This window comes from Triturus cristatus, chromosome 11 (assembly GCF_964204655.1).
Source record: "Triturus cristatus chromosome 11, aTriCri1.1, whole genome shotgun sequence".
Lineage (NCBI taxonomy): Eukaryota > Metazoa > Chordata > Amphibia > Caudata > Salamandridae > Triturus > Triturus cristatus.
Genome location: NC_140594.1, coordinates 288,179,000 through 288,200,107, shown reverse-complemented (window position 1 = coordinate 288,200,107; position 21,108 = coordinate 288,179,000). Strand labels below are relative to the sequence as shown.

The window sequence follows — 21,108 nt, the reverse complement described above, 5'->3', positions numbered from 1 at the left end:
GTGTGATTATGTTCATGCCCGGAGCGTGCGTGTATTTCTGTGTCGTGCGTGTGTGCCCAGGCTCTGCAGTGTGTAGCTTCGGAGTATGCAGCTCGTGTCCGTCAGCCCCGCGTGTTTCTCTCTCTGTCGCTGTCTCCCTGGCGCTAGGATCTCTGGCTGTGGGAGGGGAGTGAGTGAGTGAGAGGAGGGAGTGTGCGCGGCAGCCGCACATACTACAGGCAAGAGACACCACGGCAGAGACACGCACGGCTCCGCGCTCCAGTTGTGGACACAATTAATCTCAACGGGACCCGACCTGACCCAGTCCAGCCGGGGGCTAAATCCAGCGCCCCGCGCTTCCTCTGCGCCCGAGGCGCGATTCCTTCCTAAAGCTGCATTCTGACCCAGACCCTCAAAAGACCGAGACGACCCTAGGGAGGCAGAGACGATCCTCGGAGGACTGAGACAGGTGGGTCCTCCTGAGGTGAGGCGACCCTCGCATGGCTGAGGTAGGGGCCCCTCGAGAGAATGAGGCAATTCTTGAAATGCTAATCTTGCGCAGGGCGGGCTGAGGCGACCCCCCGGAGTATGAGGTGGCCTGCGAGCACTTGACATGACACATTAGAGGGTCAAGCGATCGTCAAGCAGCCGAGACAGCCCTCGCCGGGCTGAATCGTCCTCAACAGGTGGAACATCCCTGAGTGACTGAGGTGAGCACCGTCAGGCTCGGGTGTTAATTGGGACCTTGAGGGCAGCGGGACGCACGCTTGGACACCCCAGAATCACCATACCCAGGAGTCTTGGCTAATGGCACCTGTAACACAAAGGGATCTCATATTTCCGTTGGAAGGACTGCCGAGCAGAGGTCGTCAATGAATCGCTGAGGTCCGGGGGATGTAGGACAACCGCAGCCTGCCAATCACCAGCATCAGACGCGCAGGGACTGCAAGACGCGTGCTTTACACCATGGTTCAAGAAACGTGTGATACCATCCCCTGGGGGTATCACCGCCCTATATCGGAGCTCACACAGGGCGCCTGATTCATGGACAGACTGATAGTGGCAGGAACTACAAAAAAACATGAAGTGTATAGCAGAGTGAATAACAGCTTCACAACTGCACAGCAGAAGCCGAATTGCAACAATTGGGCACCAATGAGCTGTTGAGCACCGGCTGGAGAGAGAGCAAAAGCCAAGAGATGCAGATCCCGTGGACATCTCTATGAGAATATCCAAAAGATGCCAGTTCCAAGGGGTTGCCAGCATTGAGCGTGTGACTGAGAACTAGACCAGGGAAGAGTGGAAGACACAGCGGATGCAGATCAGGGTGAGAGCACACCGGAAAGAACAACCACAAGACACAAGAGATTTCCCAGCATTGGTTGCTTCGTTAAGTATACGACTAGGGTAGAATGGAAAGTACTAAAAGACATCAAATCCAGTCCAGGCCAAAACCACCTTTTTAAGAACAACCACAAGACGCCAGGGCAAGACATAGGCCAGCATCGGTTGCTTGGATAAGGATACAACCAGGGGAGAATGGGAACTATTAAAAGACATCAAATCCAGGTCAGGCGAAAATCACCTTTTTAAGAACAACCGCAAGACACCAGGACAAGAGATTGGTCATCATTGGTTGCTTGGATAAGGATACAACCAGGGGAGAATGGAAACTATTAAAAGACATCAAATCCAGGTCAGGCGAAAATCACCTTTTTAAGAACAACCACAAGACACCAGGACAAGAGATTGGTCATCATTGGTTGCTTGGTTGAGTACACGACTGGGGAAGAGTGGAAACTACTAAAAGACATCAAATCCAGGTCAGGCGAAAATCCCTGTTTTAAGAACAACCACAAGACGCCAGGACAAGAGATTGGCCAGCACTGGTTGCTTGGCTGAGTACACGACTGGGGAAGAGTGGAAACTACTAAAGGACATCAAATCCGTTCCAGGCCAAAATCACCTTTTTAAGAACAACCACAATAAACAATGTCAAACGGTTTAGCCAACTTTTGGTGCCTGGCTGAGTACCAGGGATATGGGTAGAGGGAAAGGTGCCTCGAGAAAACAGATAAAGACCATGTGGAAATCATTCCTGTAACAAGACCACAAGACTTCGGGTCAAAAAATTGAACAACATTACGTGATTCAATAGCAGACAGAGGAAGAGTGAAGGGTACAAAAGGCACCAGATGAAGATCAGTTGGAGGTCACCTCTGTAAAAACAATCTGAAGCAATCATCTCAAAGGTAGTGTCGAAATGTAATGCTTGCTGGAGTACCAAACCTGGGGTATAGTGGAAGGTACTAAAGACAACCGATGCAGATCAGGCCAGGTCAAAGGATTGGCTATATTTTGGCGCTTGGTGAGAACACGACTGTGAACGGGTGGAAAGCACAAAATTCAACTGTTACAGATCAGGTGGAAACAGCCGGGTAACACCGCGAGAAACAAGATCAAAGGGTTGGTCAGCATTTACTGATTTACCACCAGGAAAATCCACAAAACAAAGAACCGATGTACCACAAGACTGGAGGGGGAGTCAACACCACATAAAGTGAATAGATATAAATCAGGTAGAAAGCCCCTCAGTAAAAAGGTCACCACCACTGGGTACGTGACTGACTGCCAGACTGGGAGAGGAGAAGGTACAAAAAGTCCTCAGCTCGAGAGCAGGTTGAAATCACCTCTTTACGAAGCTCCACCAGAAGCCACTTTTGGAGGGGGTGACTACCGTCTCCAGGGACCATCACATGAAACAGGCTTCTGTGGCGAGGCTCGAGCGTACAGCGCAGGGCCCTGTCCCCTCGGTTGGTCCCGTTTCCGTACCCTGCTTGAGACTCCACACTTCATGAGAGCAGAGCGCCTAGACTGGGACCCCCACACCCGCAGAGATGCCGTTCCACCCGGTGACCGCCGCCTTGATGTATCGAGGGATATACACCATCCCCGACCTGTTCACCGACCACCAGCCCGTCGACATCCCCGAGGACGAACTCGAGGGTAAGTGGACAACCCTAAAACTGGAGAGGGAAGGTGGGATACAGAGACGGGGCGAGGAGAGCCGATGAGAGCACAGGGGAAGAGGAGAACCAAAGAGAGAAAAAGAGACACACGCAGGGAAAAAAAGGTGATGAAGAAAAATCACAATAAGGAAAACAGACGATCAGGAGTAACAAAGTAAAAAGAAAAGGAAGGAGAGGGGGTATAGGGAAGGCAGACGAGTGAGGGAGGGGTAGAGAGAGTGGGGTATACAATGGGGACCGAATGGCTTAAAAAACGGAGAGAAAGAACACAAGTAACAAGGGCAGAGAGGTTGGAGGGAGCGGTGAGAAATAGAAAGTAAAGAGAAGATGGACCGGCAGACGGGTTTGGTTAAAACAAGACACCCTATATCTCCCATCCTTTGTCCTTTTTTATGATTTTCTTAACCAGCCACTGCCTCACACCCCCACTTACCATCCTTTACTTTCTTTTTTGGAAACGGGCGAGATAGCGATGCAAAGACCGAGAGAAAGGGAAACAGTTAAACCAGAAAATGGGAGTGCAAGGAAGACAAAGGGGTGAGAAAAAAAAAGACAGAAATGGATGGAGAGCAAAAAAAGAAGAGTCAATGAGATTGTCAGAAATGAAGCATGTAATACCAAAGTTGGAAAAGAAATAGGTGGAATAAGGGCGGCAGTTAGACAGGGAGAATTGTAAAAAAGGAAAGGGAAGTATAAGTTGTGGGGAGGAAAGGTAGTATAAAGAGCAAAGAAGAGAATGCGGAAAAGAGCACGGGTTTTAAAATCGAAACCTGAAAGAGAGAAGACGGGACGCGAGGAAGAAAGAAAGAAAGAAATACAGAGAGCAGGGAGAGGAGACGAACAATCGAGTAGAGGGGTAGAGAAGGAGACGAAAAATCGAGTAGAGGGGGAGCAAGAAGACCCGCGTCGCGCAGAGTGAGTGAGAGCCGAAGCTCTCGACTTCAGTGAGCAGGAGATCGGACGCGGTTGGTTCTACAGCCGCCTGCTGTGACTGCGCTCCTGCGTGGAGTCTCGTGCCAGTCAACGCTACTTCCTGGTCCTTAGCGGCGCTCTGCGTGCTCGGCGTGACTCGCCATTCGTGCATTTTTCTGTGGTACTGGATAGCACGCCGAGATACTCTGCGGCATTTCATCGTAGCCTGATACTCTGGTACTCTAGTGATACTTTATCGTACCCTGGAATACTGAGACAATCCTCGGTTCTTTGGAATTCAGTTTGCTTTTTACAGTACTGTAGTGTACTCCTCGGTACTCGTTGCATACTTTTAATACTCCGTGTCAGTGCTTAGTTTGCAGAAATAAATAAATAAATAATCAAAGACGCGAAGGGGGCGGGGCCCAGAGTCGGATGCCGGGGTTGCTGAATACAAATAACTAGTTTTCATTCTATCTCACGCCCTTTCTACCACAACCGTACACCTCCTCTTTCTTTATCTCACTCTTGCAGGTTCTTATTCATCCCGCATTCTCTTTGCCACTTTCCATACCCTTCTCTTCCTTTTTTGATTTGTCTCTTTTGCTCTGTCTCATAGTCTGATAAGGAAAAATAAGTCCTAGTTCCCACAATCAGTACCGATGCTCACCACGTGCAACCACCGGCATAAATGAAGGCTCACGTGTATTATGTCATAGGACTAGTATTTTAGTGACACCAACAAGTTCTCAGTAGTACTCTGCATTCTTCGGAGCTGTTTCTGGGCGCATATTGGTACTATGTGGTATCCCGTGGCTCCCTCTGGTACTCCAGGTATTCAGTGGCTCTTCTTATACTTCTATGATGCTCTCCGGTACTTACTACAAGTCTGACACTCTGTGGTATTGTGGGGTACTGTCACTCTGGAGTCATCTGTGATATTCCGTATTTATTTCTAGGCCTGGGCCAAATTTTACTTACGCTGGAGTAATTTCAGTAATTTTACATTTCTGTTTTGATGCGAAATTACAGGAAAATACACGAGTACGTGCGTTCACTTTATTATAAGTAATCATTCTGGCACAGAAATCCCACCCCAGGTGCACAGCAAACACGGACTTGGAGAGCGCACGCAGCTGCTGGTGTCCGAGTTCTATTGCATTCAGGGCTATTTTCTTAACACACACTGCATACCCGGGTCCATTCTGGACACGAGGTGCATTTAACAACACGAAAATAGCACAGGACGACGGGCTTCGCTCCTGGTGTATTTCAGTGTATTTCCTTATGTGAGCGAGGTATGCCCACCGTTGTTTCCGCGGCTCCGTTGTTCTCTGTGCTGCTTGGCGGAACTTTGACGCAAACTGCAGTATTATGTGAATCTCGAGATCACACACCAGGCCGCTGGCTTCACAAATGACAATTTTGGCCTGTATAAACGTACATTTCAGCTCATAACACATCATGTTATGTGTATAGCACAGCATCGTAAAGGAGTATAGCCCCACATAACATTAAGTAACGTGTCCTAATGGTACCTGGGGTTAGCTGACGTTATGTAAAACAAGAGGCATGAGCAGCGATGGAAAGACGTGTGTACACTGGGAGATAGAGGCCGAGGTGGACAGACACGGGTTACACTGCGAGGCAGGAGTAGTGGGCAGACATGAGTGTACACTGGGAGACAGAGGTGGACAGACATAGGTTACACTGCGAGGCAGGAGTAGTGTAAAGAGTGTACACTGGGAGACAGAGGTGGACAGACACGTGTTACACTGCGAGGCAGGACACGGGTTACATTGGGAGGCAGGAGCAGTGGGCAGACATGAGTGTACACAGCGAGGCAGGACATGGGTTACACTGTGAGGCAGGACATGGGTTACACTGCGAGGCAGGAGTAGTGGACAGACATGAGAGTACACTGCGAGGCAGGACACGGGTTACATTGGGAGGCAGGATTAGTGGGCAGACATGAGTGTACACTGTGAGGCAGGACATGGGTTACACTGTAAGGCAGGACATGGGTTACACTGCGAGGCAGGAGTAGTGGACAGACATGAGAGTACACTGTGAGGCAGGACACGCGTTCCATTGGGAGGCAGGACGTGTTACACTGCGAGGCAGAACATGGGTTACACTGCGAGGCAGGAGCAGTAGGCAGACTTGACTGTACACTGCGAGGCAGGACATGGGTTACACTGCGAGGAAGGAGTGGAGGGCAGACATGAGTGTACACTGCGAGGCAGGACATGGGTTACACTGCGAGGCAGGAGTGGAGGGCAGACATGAGTGTACACTGCGAGGCAGGACATGGGTTACACTGCGAGGCAGGAGTGGAGGGCAGACATGAGTGTACACTGCGAGGCAGGACATGGGTTACACTGCGAGGCAGGAGTGGAGGGCAGACATGAGTGTACACTGCGCTGGATAAGGAAAGATCCCAAGACATGGATACATTGGAAGACAGAGTGAGAGGTGGACAGACGGGTGTACACCGTGAGGTAGAGGAGATGGGACAGATATGAATGTACATTGGGTGACAGAGGGAGAGATGTAAAGACATATTACACTGTGAGGCAGAAGGCGAGATGGGTAGACGGGTGTACACTGCGAGGCATAAAGAGAGATGGACAGATATTGGTGTACAACGAGAGACAGATGGGACAGACATGGGTGGACATCATGAGGGATAAAGAGAGATGTACAGACATAGGTGTACAATGAGAGACAGAGGGAGAGATGGGACAGACATAGGGAGACATCGCGAGGCAGAAGGAGAGGTGGACAGACACCGGGGTACACTCGGAGACAGAGGGAGAGATGGATACATAATTATTGTATGCACTTGGGAAACAGTGACAGGCAGCTGGTAGATATCATGGGATACAGTGGGTGAAATAGACAAACAGAAAAATTGATGTATGGACAGATTGGTGAATTTGCGTTCACGTGAGACAGAGGTCCAGGTGAACAGATACATAAAAAGTGTATACACTGGGAGGTAGAGGGCGAGATCCAAACAAGAACAATTCTCAAGAAACACTGGTAAACAGTGGCAAGGTGGATAGACAGGTCAATGAGTGTACACTGGGTGACAGGGTGAGATGGACACGACATCAATAGCTAGATATGCGGGGAGACAGGATAAATGGGCAGGCACATGAATGAGAGACAGAAGCAGATATGGACACGATTGATACAATACAAACAGTGATTAACATCAAGATATCACATACAGATACACAGGTGCAATCGGAGGTTTATGAGGCTGCAGACTGTCAAATGTATCTTGGGTTGGTGGGGATGAGGTAGCATACGTTTGGCTGCAACAGACTCATTTGGGAAGTTGAAGGAGACAATACCATTGAAATAGGAGGCATTTCAGCTCTCCTTGTAGTACTGATATGTATCTATACACCGGGAGACATAAGCAGAAAAACACACACACAAAACAGAAGTAGAGTTAAACAAGCATTTGCAATGCAATCAGTCTCATATTTGTTAAAGTTAGAGCCTGTGGCGTAAATGACAGTTTTTAACATATTGTTTTTGTGGAATCATCTTGTAATAACAATTGCAGGGAACAAAATGGAAAAAGGGGGGAGTTTCTATAATACACTTTTAAATAAGTAGGGGTTATTTGTTAGAATCACGATTAACTATGGCGCTATTTAACACAGTTTGCAACAAGTGAGGGGTGTGGGGAATGATTTTGAACAGCAGTTCTTCGATGGTAGAGTTTGGCTATAGAGGTTTGAAGGCATGATTGTATTATAGTGAAAACGATTTTCCACCTGTGAGTAGTTTGTTAGCCGGGACTAGTAGCTTCAAAAAAATGCATGGAAGCATTGTGCAACAGAAGAGAGTGAGATGGCATAAAGAGTGAGTATTTTAACTGACCACTGCACAGGCCTGGAGTGAAACACCATTCTTAGTGACAGGCTGCAAACAGAACAAGCCACAACAAATAAGCACAAAGCGCGTTGTTGTTCAAGCAGCGGGTGCTGTGCAAATAAAAGACGCCCAGCCGCACAAGTACCCTGACATAAGAGCAGCACCTTTGCCAGAATTTGGCATAGTGGTCAGAGCTGCTGACTCAGGAGCTGGGCATCCGCGTTCAAACCTCGGTGTCAGCTCAACATCCTGTGAATCTGGGCAAATAATTTAATCTCCCCCCTGCCCGCGCTATATAAATATACTAATTTAAGTATTAAAAAAAAGCAAAGCAGCTATCTCGGAGGAGTGATGGGGTGGGCAAGCAGTGTTGTGGGAGGGGTGAAGGGGTTGGGGAGAGATGGCACAGGGAGATTAAGTATGAGAAGTGGTATTTAAAGTAAACCAAAAAAAAGCTGAGATCTCTGAGGGGTGGTGGGGGCGGACAAGCAGTGTTGTGGGAGGGTTATGGGGATGAGGTACGGCAAAGGAAGATTAAAGTGACAGCAGGGAAATGAAGCTGAAGCGAAGTAAACAGAACACTTAATGAGCAGAGGCAGGATAACAAAAAAAGTGCTCTCAAAGCTCTCTAAATAACCTGACGAGTAAGAGCGCATGTAATAGGGGAAGTCCTTATGGGAGAATACAAAGGTCCAAAAGAAGGGACTACTTCACCAAACAAAAGTCAGCATTTGAAAAAGGACAGAAAGAGGAACCAATGAAAAAGATGGGTGTTGCTCCAAGTCCATCTTCTAGATACAGCGTGTTTCGGAGAGACAGTGCATGCGCTGCCTAGGCGAGACCTAAAAATGAATATCTACATACTGTAGCACAGGCGGATAGGAAGACAGAGACAATTAAAAGTGGGAGATACCATTACAAATAACTAAAACATTGGAAGAGATGGAGACATGAACACATACAAGTTAATAGTAACTAAACAAAAGTCAGAGAGATATATGCAAATTAATGTATAGGTATGCACTGGAAGAGCAATGGATGAGCAATCATGTGACTGAAATACACTTTGAGATGGGAGAGAGATGATGAGAGAGGGATAGATATAACGACTGGGATAGAGATGAAGAGACTGGCACACGGATGAATAAAGATGCACAAAAGGACAGTGAAGCAATGAACACTGACGTTTATTTTTGTGCAACTTGACTGGAGCGAGAAATAAACAGAGGTATGAATAGTTAGAAAGCAAGAGATGGACTTACAGTCAAGTGAGTAGATAGACACACTGTAGGATAGATGAGGATAAGGGCACACAAATCAACAAATATGCACTGGCTGACGAAATTGGGGCACCCATAGTCATGAAAATACATACACACACACACACACACACACTCTGTCTCTCTCTCTTTTTTTGTCTCTCTCTTTCTCTCGCGAGAGCTAGAGGAAGAATACATGAATTAACAGATAAATATATGTATTCACAATGACATAGAGGGAGAAGTGGACACATAGAATAATACACGCACATACAAGCTGTCAGACCCTGTTTGGGGTGTCTTGAGGCAAGCAGGGGCTAGTAGGCCACAGCAGTGGAGGGAGGAGTCATTTGCCTCTGATGTCCCAGTATCCATCTTATTATGGCACTTCAATTTGAGCCAGGTACCACACCTTCAGCACTTGACCATTAGTGGTAGTCATGGCAAGCAGTTAAATGCTTGGATGCATTAAGCTCAGAACTCAACAATCACCTAGCAGCATAATAACCAACTGTCCAACCAAGTGCCTCTCTTTTTCTAAAATAAAGTACTTTAAATACACTCAAAAGCGAGATGCTGCACACTACAATATACAAGCACTAAATCACTGCCGAAGGGTCACTGTATGCAAGGTCTCATTTGCTCCACACCACCTTTACATAACTCTGTGTAAGGATAGTGTGGCAGGTTTCAGGTACAAGTGCAGTGCTATCCCTCTGGCATTTAGAGTGTGTGCGCTGAGTTATACAGTTACTAGTGCCAATGTCAATCTCAACAATGTAAGTCTTTTAGACCTGTGTCGGTCATGATCGGGGTCCACAGCATGAGTCTGCCCTCTCCTCCATCTTCTGGGACAACAATGCACTGACAGGTCTCTGACTCCAGTATTAGAGGTAGCAGCTGCAGGCCTGTTACCCGGAGATTGACTGCTGTAAGGCTCTGCCATCTCTAACAGTCCTCAATGGTCACAAGCCCTCTTCTGGCAACAAGGGGAGATTGGTTGGGCCAGAAGTTACAGGGCCACCATCAGAACTTATCAAGCAGGAGTGTGGCTCCAAGTCCACTTTCTGCAGTGACACAGTGGAAGGCTTTGGGCCTCAATGTTTATGCTCACAGTAGTACAGCCTGCTTTGTACACTTCAGGAATGCCACAGCCCTGGCACAGGCCACTTCAGGAGCACTTCAGGACAGTGCCACCAAACAGGCCACTGCAGGCAAGAGAAATGATGCTCAATTTCAGGAGCATGTCAGTCGCTCTCTTTGGACTCTCTTCTGGGCACATGGACTCACAGCTCCAAAGTCAGCTGCTTTTTACTCGCCTTAGTAGGCAGGTCCTCCTGCAGGGTTTGCTAATTCTTCCGTCTTCTTCTCAGGCAGCTCTAATTCCAGGTGCTTCAGGGCAGGGTTGTAGTTCTTCTTTACAGGTCAGACTCCAGGTGATGTCCCCCTCACCTCTGGGAGTCTGGATGTTAGGCAGCCACCAGGTATGATTGTACAGCAGCTTTCCATGCACTCCACGCAGAAACCATCCTCCTTGGTCAACAAGAACTTGGAACTGGAACAACAAGTGGGTCAGTAGGTTCCACATTTATACAGATGAAGCAAACATGGAATGTGTATTCTCTGGCTGCACTTTCAGAACTGGTATGGATCAGTTTTTTCGTGTTCTTTCCAGACTGTCTTCCAGACACATCTTTTGTGTAGAACGATGCTCCTCAAAGCAGAATTGTCTCCAGGGTGGAGCGCCCACACCAGAGGTACAAAGAGGTGTGAGGATTCTGAACCTGCCTGTCAACAGCCACACTTAACAGTGATCAGGAACAGAGACAACACGCGGGCCCCACCTAAAGGACCCTTCACACTCAGAAAAATAAAAGACTATATGCTACTCTTCAACTGTACCATCTACCAAATGGCTATGCTCAGGAAGACTCATCAGCGGCTCCTGCACCAAAAGGACCTAATTGCATTTCTAAAGGGAAGCCTGTCTACTCTTTCCCCATTTTCGTGCAGAGGTCTCCTTTCACCAGTTTAATGAATGTCAGCAATACACTTCCATTGTCTGAGAAAACAACCTCTCCTCCACCTTGTGCAGATGAATAGGCAAAGGGGCAAAATGGAACCCATAGGTCTGTATTATTCTGGTTCACTCATATACATGAGGAATGCACTGTGAAGGTCACAAAGCAAACGAACAAAGGTGCACAGGAATGTCAGCACTAGAACCTGCATTAGTGTGTAGGAGTGGAACTTTACATGAGTGGACTAATAGTCCTTCATTCCTATGACACAGATAAAAAAGTCAGGCCAACTACAGATTCAAAAACATGGTAGGCTGCTACCACCGCGCTGCATACTAAACCTATTAGAGGAACGATTGTCCATTGTCTTGATTCAATGAGAGCATGCTTTGTGCACTTCTCCAGGTCCAGGAAAGGTGTAGAACCTGTTGCATATCAAACGACAGCCTAGGCATTTGCCCACACACTGGATTAGTGTGAGGATGAGCCAAATTAAAAAAACAGGATACCAGATACTTGCAGTTGTGTATTCAGGGCAACGGTACATAACTGAACACCATGCAGGGGACACTTCCTTACACACATACACACACAGGCACACCTATTGGTGTGGGTCCTGGTGTGGTGCAGGCGAGGGCATGGTACAGTTGATGACAAAGGTGCAATTCCTAGACCTAGCATTAGTGACAGAGTTTGTGTTTGCATTTGTGCAGTTCTGGTACAGATGCATGTGCATAGTCCAGGATAATTGCTGGTGCATTTGTAAGAATTGATGTGGTACATATGTTCTTCTTGGTGCTAGTGCTTCTGTAGGTGATAGCACAGGGGCAATTATTGGTGCTAGCATGAGTGATAGTACTAGTTCATGCATAGGCTCAGTTGCAGTGGCGGCTCGCAGAGGGAGTGCTGCGGGGCGGTGAGGCGGGGCAGGGAATGGCAGGGTGGGGGGTAGTGGAGTCGGACATACGACAGCAAGGAGTAAAGTAAGTAAATACATAAATACAACTATTTACCTTGTGTAGGACTTGGCCTTTTTGGCTAAAGTTCCCTAAACTTTTTGCTTTTCCCCTAGACCGTTTTCCCGACATAGAGTACCGATTTAGATGCTTTGGCGACTTTGCCACTGCTGTTCAGTGTCAAAGTACAAGTGTTATGTATGTAAAATGGAATGGTAATTGGTTGGCCATGATTGGTATGTTTGCCTTACTAGTAAAGTCCCTAGTGATGTGCACTGTGTGTGCCAGGGCTAGTAATGCAAAGGCGCGCGGAGAAGGTACTCAGGCCTGCAGTGTAGGGCCTTCCCGCAGTTTGCTAAGTTAGCATGTTGTCCTTACAGGTGCAACCACTTGTCAGGCCTGACTTTCCCTTTTACATACACATTGGGCACCCCGGTGGTAGGTCCCGGGTAATCCCTGGGCAGAGAGCAATGTAGGTAAAAGGCAGGACATATACTAAGGTATGTTATGTCCTGACAGTGAAAACCACTCCATTTAGTCTTTCACTGCTGAAAGGCCATCCTGCCCATAGGACAAAAGGGGGAGGCTGGGTGTTGTGTTTGTTAGCCTAGTTTCCTCTAAGTATATAATGGAGAGGTTAAGCATAGTATGTATGAACTCACAGTGACATAACACACCTTTCTGCGAAGGTGGTTTTCTCACTATGTGTTCAGAAACCACTCTTTAAGAAAGTGGTTGAGTTTTGTGCTTTAGGCATTTCTGTGTGTCTCTGCTGAAATGTGGATTGTCTGTCTGGATCTGAAAGGTGAGAGGAGCTGGGAGAGGTCTTGACTGAGGGAGGGGTTGAGATGGCACCAGGCTGCCCTGCATCTGGAGAGTAGGGGGAGGAGAAGCCTGGGAGGTGAAAAGGCCTGGGCTGGTGCTATAAACCAATTGACCCATCTCCTGCTGAGTGATTAAGGATCCAGACCCCCAGTATCAAAGGGAGAGAGGAGACACCCAGAACTAATTTAGGGAGGGGTCAGGGACCCTTGAGCACAAACGAACTTCAAAGACATTAAGGGTTATAACTATGAGAGCAGAAACCCCTGAACGTTGGAATGAAACAGAAATGGATTGAGACTGGAAAGGCTTGGACCCATTCTGTGGTCAAGAGGAACATCTGCTAAAGAAGGAGCAACTGAAGAGACTGCGGTGGAAAGACCAATCCTTGCGTCGTGATCTGGGGCTGGTCTGCAGTTTGCTGTTCTAACTAAGGGAGAGGCTGTTGGGACTGTGCTTGGAGGCGCTGGGTCCCCCTGCTTGAAGAAGACTGTGCTTTGTGCTGTGTCTTGCAACCCCAAGGGCCCGAGGTGAGCTGACTCCCTGTTTGGAAATACAGGATCATAAAAGTTTCTGGAGAAGTCCCAAGCAACACGGTGTGCGCGTGCATTGTGGGCACGCAGGAGTAAGCTGAGTCTCGGTCGCGCTGGGTGAGTGTCGTGGTGTAGGCCAAGGCGTTGGTGAGGAGCGCCTGGTCGTGGTGTGCACGGCGAGACAAAGGGAGACTCAGACGCACAGAGTGCGTGTCGTGGTGCAACCCAGGGCGTTGGTGAGGAGCGCCTGGTTGTGATGTGCAGCAAAAGAAGAAGTGAGTCTCGGATGTGCAGAGTGTGTGTAATGGTGAAGCCAGGGCATTGGTGAAGAGAGCCTGGTCATTGTGTGCACCGGGAGAAGAGGTGAGACTCGGAAGCGCGGAGTGCGTGTCGTGGTGCAGCCAGGGTGTTGGTGAAGAGAGCCTGGACATCGTGTGCACTGAAGGAAGAAGTGAGTCTCGGACGCGCAGGGTGCGTGTCGTGCTGCAGCCAGGGTGTTGGTGAGGAGCGCCTGGTCATCGTGTGCACCGGGAGAAGAGGTTAGACTTGAACACGCAGAGTGTGTGTCATGGTGTAGCCAGGGCGTTGGTGAGGAGCGCCTGGACATCGTGTGCACCGGGAGAAGAGGAGAGATTCGGACGCACTGGGTGCATGTCGAGGTGCAAGCAGAGGCGCTGGTGAAGAGCGCCGGGTCATTCTGAGCACCAGAGAAGAGGCGAGCCTCGGACGCGCGGTGTGCGTGTTGCGGTGCAACCTGAGGCGCTGGTGAGGAGTGCCCAGGTGGGGTGTGCACCAAATTTGAAATAAAGTCTCCACAGTGCTGAGGGTGGGTCTCGGTGTTCACTGAGACCACCAGAAAGAGGGCCAAGTCATTGGGCCCTCGGAGTAAAACAGCAGCGGCCCAGACTGGCACCCCGGAGGAGCTGAGCCACCGGCCCGAGGCCGCCGCACCCCGTGACGAAGTTCTGGATCAAGGTCCAAGTCGCTGAAATCGTAGAGGAGAGTGGAGTCGCGCCCCCCCCCAGGTAACATGGATCACTACCTGGGGTGGAGTGCGGGCCCGGAGGGACACTCTCTCAGCCTCACGCTTCTGTCAGCTGTGCGAGCCTGTTGATTCGGCTTGGATCTCGGCCCGTGCTGACCCAAGAAGGGGCAGTACTGGGGCCGGAGTTGGAAGCAATACTTTTGTGTCATCATTTGATCCATAACGGTTGCACTGTTAATGGAGCACCTAGACTGTCGTATTACACTTTGCATTATTGCTGCTAACGAACTATCGAACTGTCGTATGATGCCTGACCACATTTGTGCCTGACAAACTAGAGGCTTGGTGCGCTACGCACTGCGTTATTTTTTCCTTGCAGATTACCGGATTGTAAAGTGGCGCATTGCATTATTTCTTCATTGCACAGTATCTGATTATAACGTGACGCAGTGTATAATTTCTTCATTGCACAGTACAGGATTGTAGCGTGACGCATTGCTTTGTTTCTTCCTGGTACACGGCATGCTGGTAATGATACGCATTGCATTATTCCTTCAATTGCAAAGTACATGACTGTGTTGCTATGTATGGCATTGTTTCTCTGTTGCACAGTACACAAGAATATCGTTACGCATTGCAGTATTTGTTTACTTTTGCAACATGTGTAATTCTAGCAATACGACTGGCCTAACCTTTAAGAAATGGTTAGAAGTGAGCTTAACTGTTGGTTAGAAGCAGTGGTTGGGATTAAAACCTATCAACCCACCGGAAAGAATACTACTCATTCTTATATGTTGATTTTGTATCGTGTGGTCATATCGTATAACTTCTTATATAAAGATTGTACTCATTTTATAAAAACTTGTGTGGAGTCTATTTGTGGTGATATCATTGGGTTGCTGGGAGTGAGGTTGCACATACTGTACACTCATGCCTTGGAGATAAGCCTGGCTGCTCGTGCCAAGCTACTAAGGGGGTGAGCAGGGCTATCTCAGACGGTGTCCTTATTTAGCCTAACGTTGAAGCGAAGGGCCGGGGACTCCTGCCTCCAGCATTTGGTGGCGGCGGTAAGCGATAAGGACCCCCACTTCTAACACCTTGCGCTCGCTGCATCGCCGAGTTGGCAATGCAGCGAGCGTAAGGTAAATAGTTTTATTTATTTATTTACTTACTTTACTACTTGCCGTCGTATGTCTGACTCGACTACCCCACACCCTGCTCCGCCCCCGCCCCGCCCACCGCCCTGCAGCACTCCCTCTGCGAGCCGCCACTGCTCAGATGCTTGTACAGGTTCTCATCTGAATTCTGCTCTGGATGCTGGTGCAGCTGCATATTTAGGTATCAGCACAGGGGCTTGTGTTGGTGATAGTTCTGGTGATTGAGCGTCCTCCTGTTCAGGTGCTGGTGCTCACACAGGTGCAAGTGTGGATGCTTGTGCACTTCCCAGTGTTTGTCCTGGTGCGAGCATTCAAACTGTCATTGTTGCATTGGGAGGCAGCGAGAGAGATGAACAAATACATTAATACAATCAAAGACCGAGAGAAAGTATGGCTCGCAGATGAATACACAAACTAAAACACTATTAATTTAATCCAGGGGTTGTGCATGATTGGATGGGTGAGTTGCATGGTGCTGATATAAGTTTTGATGCACGTTCATATATATCTGTTGGTGCTGCTGCTGTCATAGGTATTTAGGTATTGTGAGCAGAGGCAGAATTGTTGTTTTTTGTTGTTTCTGGCATTGGTGCTGGTGCTTGAATGTGTAGAGGTACTGGTGCTCGTGCAGGTTCAGTTGTGAATGCTGGTGCACACTCTGGTATGTATTGGTATAGATATTTGAACTGGTGAAGGTGCATTGCGAGGCAGAGAGAAAGTTGAACACATACATTAATTCACTTCCACAGGACTCTATAGAAGATATAGTTGAATGTACAGGGTGGCAAGTAGTGATTCCCTTTGCTGTGTGACTAGTAGGACATAGAAGTCAAGCACAAATTAACAAGTTGAACAAGGGATGGTCCTGCACTCAAGTAAGTGAATTATATATGAATGGAATTTACTCACGGAAGCTTGGCCTTAATGCCCATGCTACAATACTCTCATTTCCTGGCACCTCCGTAGTTTTGTTTGCAGCGCTTAGAGACCTGACGGTATTAAGCGCTCTACAAACTCAAGTTAACATAACATAACATAACTTATTGTCCATAGTCACAATATGAAAGGAAAACACAATAAGTCAAGATCTTCCCAATTGAAGAAAATACTGATAGATTTTGATTGTAGGTAAATACATTCTTTATCCTTGTTCCATTAACAAATTCTTAAAATTTCTCATGAATACGTGTGTCGAGATAACTCCTCTTAATCCAAGGAGATCATATTTTGCTTGAATTTCTCTAATGGTAGAGATGTGGGATATGTGTCTCCCGTGCGTTCAAGACGTCGTCTGGTTCAGGAAGGTCATGTCCCAGGCCCATTGCACCAATTTATAAAACAACAAATATTGCCTAGATAGCGTATCTTGACTGGTGCAGGATATTTAGCCTTGATCCTTCCCGTTTTTTTGAGCTTTGCACAAATTAATAAGTTACTTCCCTTTGGTAACAAATTGTCTGGTACAAACAATGTCTAGCTACAGATTCCTTACCTTTGAATTTCCCATGTGTCAGACTGGGTCCAGAAACTTTTGCATGAGCACTACCCCTGCACACTTTTGGACTTTTCGGTGGCTCCGTTCAGCTCCACGTGGCCTTGTTGGCTCAAGAAGTAATGTTGTGGTCACCTATATAGACGCCACCCAGTCATGCAGACGTCAGTTACTTTTCATGTTTTCCATGCCAGAAGTGCAGAGCCATGAAGTGAACTGACCTGTGTGTGTCAAAAAACTAGGGCCCTGTAAAGGGAGAAACTGTAGCCCTATAAATGAGTCTTCAAAGTGGGGAGGCATGGGTGGGACTATAAGGAATCTATAGCTAGATATTGTCTCTATCAGATAATGTGTTACAGAAGGTAAGTAACTTGTTAATCAGATAGACACTTCTACCTGCAGATTCCTTATCTTTGAATAGATACCCAAGCCATACTTCCTGGCAGTGGGCTGCAGACAAATTACTAGACTGGAAAGTCCTGCAGGACAGAACGGTCAAAATGCCCATACCTGGGGACCTGCTTCTCCAGGCAGCAGTGCTTGGCAAATGTGTGCAGGGACGCTCATGTTTCTGCCTGCCAGATATCCAGGACTGGAACACCACAAGCTAACACTGTGGTTGCAGCCTTTCCTCTGGTAGAATGGGATCGCAAGCCCTCCGGAGGCTGCTCCCTAGCCAAGGTGTAGCAGATATTGATACAGATAACGACCCAGCTTGAAATGGTTTGTTTCTGCACTGCCTGAACTTTTTTACCACCCACGTAACCCACAAAGACTTGGTAGTTCACCCCAAACTCTTTTGTGTGGCCGAGGTAGAGCGACAACTGTGTTTTTGGGTTCAGATGATGGAGATGTTTCTCTTCCCCCAGAAGTGCGGGGGAGTGAAAAGGTGGGCAATGTGACCGATTGATCCAGCTAGAATGTGGCCACCACCATAGGAAGGAATGAGGCTTGTGTGCGAAGCACCATCTTATCTGTGAATTTCATGCGATAGGGAGGCTTGGATGATAAAGCCTGCAGCTCACTCACCCTAGGGGCAAAAGTTATTGCCACTGGAAAGGCTGTCTTGATGGTAAGCAGCCGGAGGGGACAATTGTGCAATGGCTCAAGGGGAGCACACATGGGATACATGAGAACCATATTGAGATCCCACTGAGGCATGATAAGGGGCATTGGGGGAAACATATGTACAAGCCCTTTCAAGAAACTATTTAAAATTGGGGACTTGGGAGGAGCCTAGCGCTTGACCAAGATGGCCGCGTGAGCTTAGAGCTCCCGAGACCCTCGCGCCCTCCGTCGACTATCCTGTCTCTAATCCTGTCTGCATGCATGGCATCGTGTAGATGATTGGTCAGGGAGGCGATTGATGCTACCCGCGGTCGGATCGTCCACCGGGAACCGGACTTACACCTGGCGGAAGATTGCGGCCTATCTCCCGGGGAAGCCAGGGGCTAGAGTTGGCTGGATGCCCGACTCCTAGTTGAACAACAACGGCCAGGCGAGGTGTGAATTGTCGGACGGAGGTCCCCACACTTTCACTTTCGATTTCGCTCCCTTTGTCAGCCCTGCTACTGGAGAGCTCTGGATGGCTTTATTACCCCGGGGACGCTCTGCAGGCTACTCTGGCGGTCCACGGTAGAACTGATCACTCCTTATTCCTCTCCTTGAGAGGGACCCGTCTTAACTGAACCGACCTGCTTGGAGTCAACCATGTCGGGCAAAGCAGAAGGGGATCGGCAGAAGCCTAAGTCTACCAGGCGGGGAACCTACACCCAAGTCAACAGCATGGACCGATATGCTCTGCAAAAGGGATCACCGAGTGGATCGAGCCAGGTGCCGGATGCCCAGAAGGAGGACTCGCCTGTGGCCCCGGAGCTCTCCCTGCAGGATGTCATGGGCGCGCTCGAAGGGATGCAGACTTCGATTGGGAGACAGTTTGAGGCCCTGGCGCATAAGGTGGATGCCATTTTGGTGGATGTCAACCTGATCCGTGCGGACTTGGGCAAAACGAATGAACGGGTTAAGAACTTGGACCTCAAGACCACGGGCCTCACTGATGATGTTACGGAACTGCAGACCGAGGTTCGTAAGCTGAGGTCCGAGAGTGATCTCGTCGCCCGCCGGCTGGAGGACTTTGAGAGCCGGGCCAGGCGCAACAATGTGCGCGTTATCGGGGTCCCGGAGTCCTCGGATGAGGCTTCGGTTGACCTGCTTGTTGAAGACTTGGTCCTCAATCATCTGAAGCCCAAGGGCCTTGGGAAGTTCTTTGCGGTGGAAAGGGCCCATAGAGTGCCGGGCGGGAGGCCTAAGGCGGGTGCCCCGCCGAGGCCGATCGTGGCCCGGCTCTTTCACTTTCGAGATCGGGACGCTATTCTGCAAGCATCGAGGGTGACGGGCCCGGTCCCCTTCCAGAACGCGTCGGTGAATTTCTATCCGGACTTCACCCAGCAGGTGCAGAGGCAGAGACAGGGCTTCCTGGGGGTGAAGCGGCGGCTCCGGGAAAGAGACCTGAAGTATGCCATGCTCTTCCCTGCCAGACTGCGGGTGGTGCACGACGATCGGACATTCTTTTTTGACTCTCCTGTTATGGCCGACGAATGGCTGGACGCTTTGCCCCGGCGACGGACGGGGGACGACACAGCCGAGGATGGAGACAGTGGCCGGGATGGGCAGGGCTGACATCTCGGAGCCGGTCTGACTTGATTTGACTATACTTGAAGACTTGCATAGAGTGCAGTAACTGTGGAGGGTTGCGGGAGGACGAGGGTTGCTCTTTTCCTCCCTTAGGGTACTTTTTGTAGATTTATTGTTTTTGTAGGGCGACAGGCACACTGCAAGTTGGGGGGGCTTTGTAAGCTGCAGCAGGGGTGCAGGGTGGGGGGAGTTTTAGGGATTTTGGGGTTGTTGTTGGGGGGTTTATTTCTGCAAGGCATGATGCTTATATCCAGGGCTGTTCCATGGTGGCTCCTCGGGTGTGGGGTGGGCCTCTTTCCGTTTGAGGATGGGGGGTAGGGGCTTAAGTGTTATAAGCTGGAATGTTAATGGGTTGGGGGATCGCATTAAGCGGGGGATTGTTTTGCAATTTTTGAAACGATCAATGCCGGATGTTGCCCTGCTGCAGGAGACGCATCTTATAGGAAATACGTGCTATGCCCTGAATAGGAAGGGGTATAAATTCATTGCACATTCAGGATTCTCATCTGGGTCCAGGGGTGTGGGCATCCTAGTTAGAGCTTCGTTGCCATTTGAGGTGGACTCCACCATTGTTGATGATAGGGGGAGGTTTGTGGCTGTGGCGGTGGCGGGGCGGTGGGAAGGACGGACTGTGGTTTTAGTTTCGGTTTATGTCCCGCCGGCCCTGCAGGCCTCCACTTTTGCAGATCTGGGTAGGGCCCTGCTGGATCTCCCGGGGGGAATGCTTGTGGTGGGAGGGGATTTCAACGCTGTTTGCTCCGGCCTGCTGGATAGACACCCGCCCAGAGACACAGGGGGGGCTCAGAAATGGCTTCCAGACTTCCTAGACACGTTTGGTCTGATAGACTGCTGGCGGCTCCGGCACCCCACACAGAGCCAGTACACGTTCCACTCCGGGGCACATGGTAGCCTCTCCAGGATTGATTACCTGCTCACTCTGGCCGCGCATGCCTCGTTGGTATCCGAGGCGAGGCACATGGCGCGCGGTATATCTGACCACTCGCCAGTGTGGATCCGGCTGGATCTAGGTCGGGAGGGAGGAGGAAGGGTGGCCCCTATCAACCCTTGGTATTTCCGAGACCCCAAGATGCGCAGCGCCCTGGTAAAGAAGGTAAAAAAAATTTTCAAGCACAATCAGGGAACCGTTGACTCGGCAGTGTCGCTGTGGGAAGCTTTTAAGACCGTGCTTCGGGGGGAGGCCCTCTCCCTAGTAGTGGCTGCCAAGAGGCGTAGAGATGGTGAGATTCTGCAGGTGGAGGAGGAGATCGCGGCTCTGGAGGGAGCGATGGAGGAGGAGGTTACAGAGTCCTCACTGCATGAGCTTTGTTTGAAGCAAACTGAGTATAAAGACCTGGTGACGAACGCCGCTAAGACC

The 21,108-nt window shown here is 49.2% G+C and overlaps 1 protein-coding gene across 1 annotated transcript in view; it reads left to right on the top strand.

The window, feature by feature from the left end:
* The first annotated feature begins 224 nt into the window (after window positions 1-224).
* CABP7 (calcium binding protein 7) overlaps window positions 225-21,108 on the top strand; it is a 643,042-nt gene continuing 622,158 nt past the window's right edge. Inside the window, exon 1 of the mRNA XM_085633488.1 lies at window positions 225-2,985. Within this exon, the coding sequence (XP_085489614.1) occupies window positions 2,877-2,985 (109 nt within the window). The 5' untranslated portion in view covers window positions 225-2,876. The remainder of the gene's footprint in view (window positions 2,986-21,108) is intronic.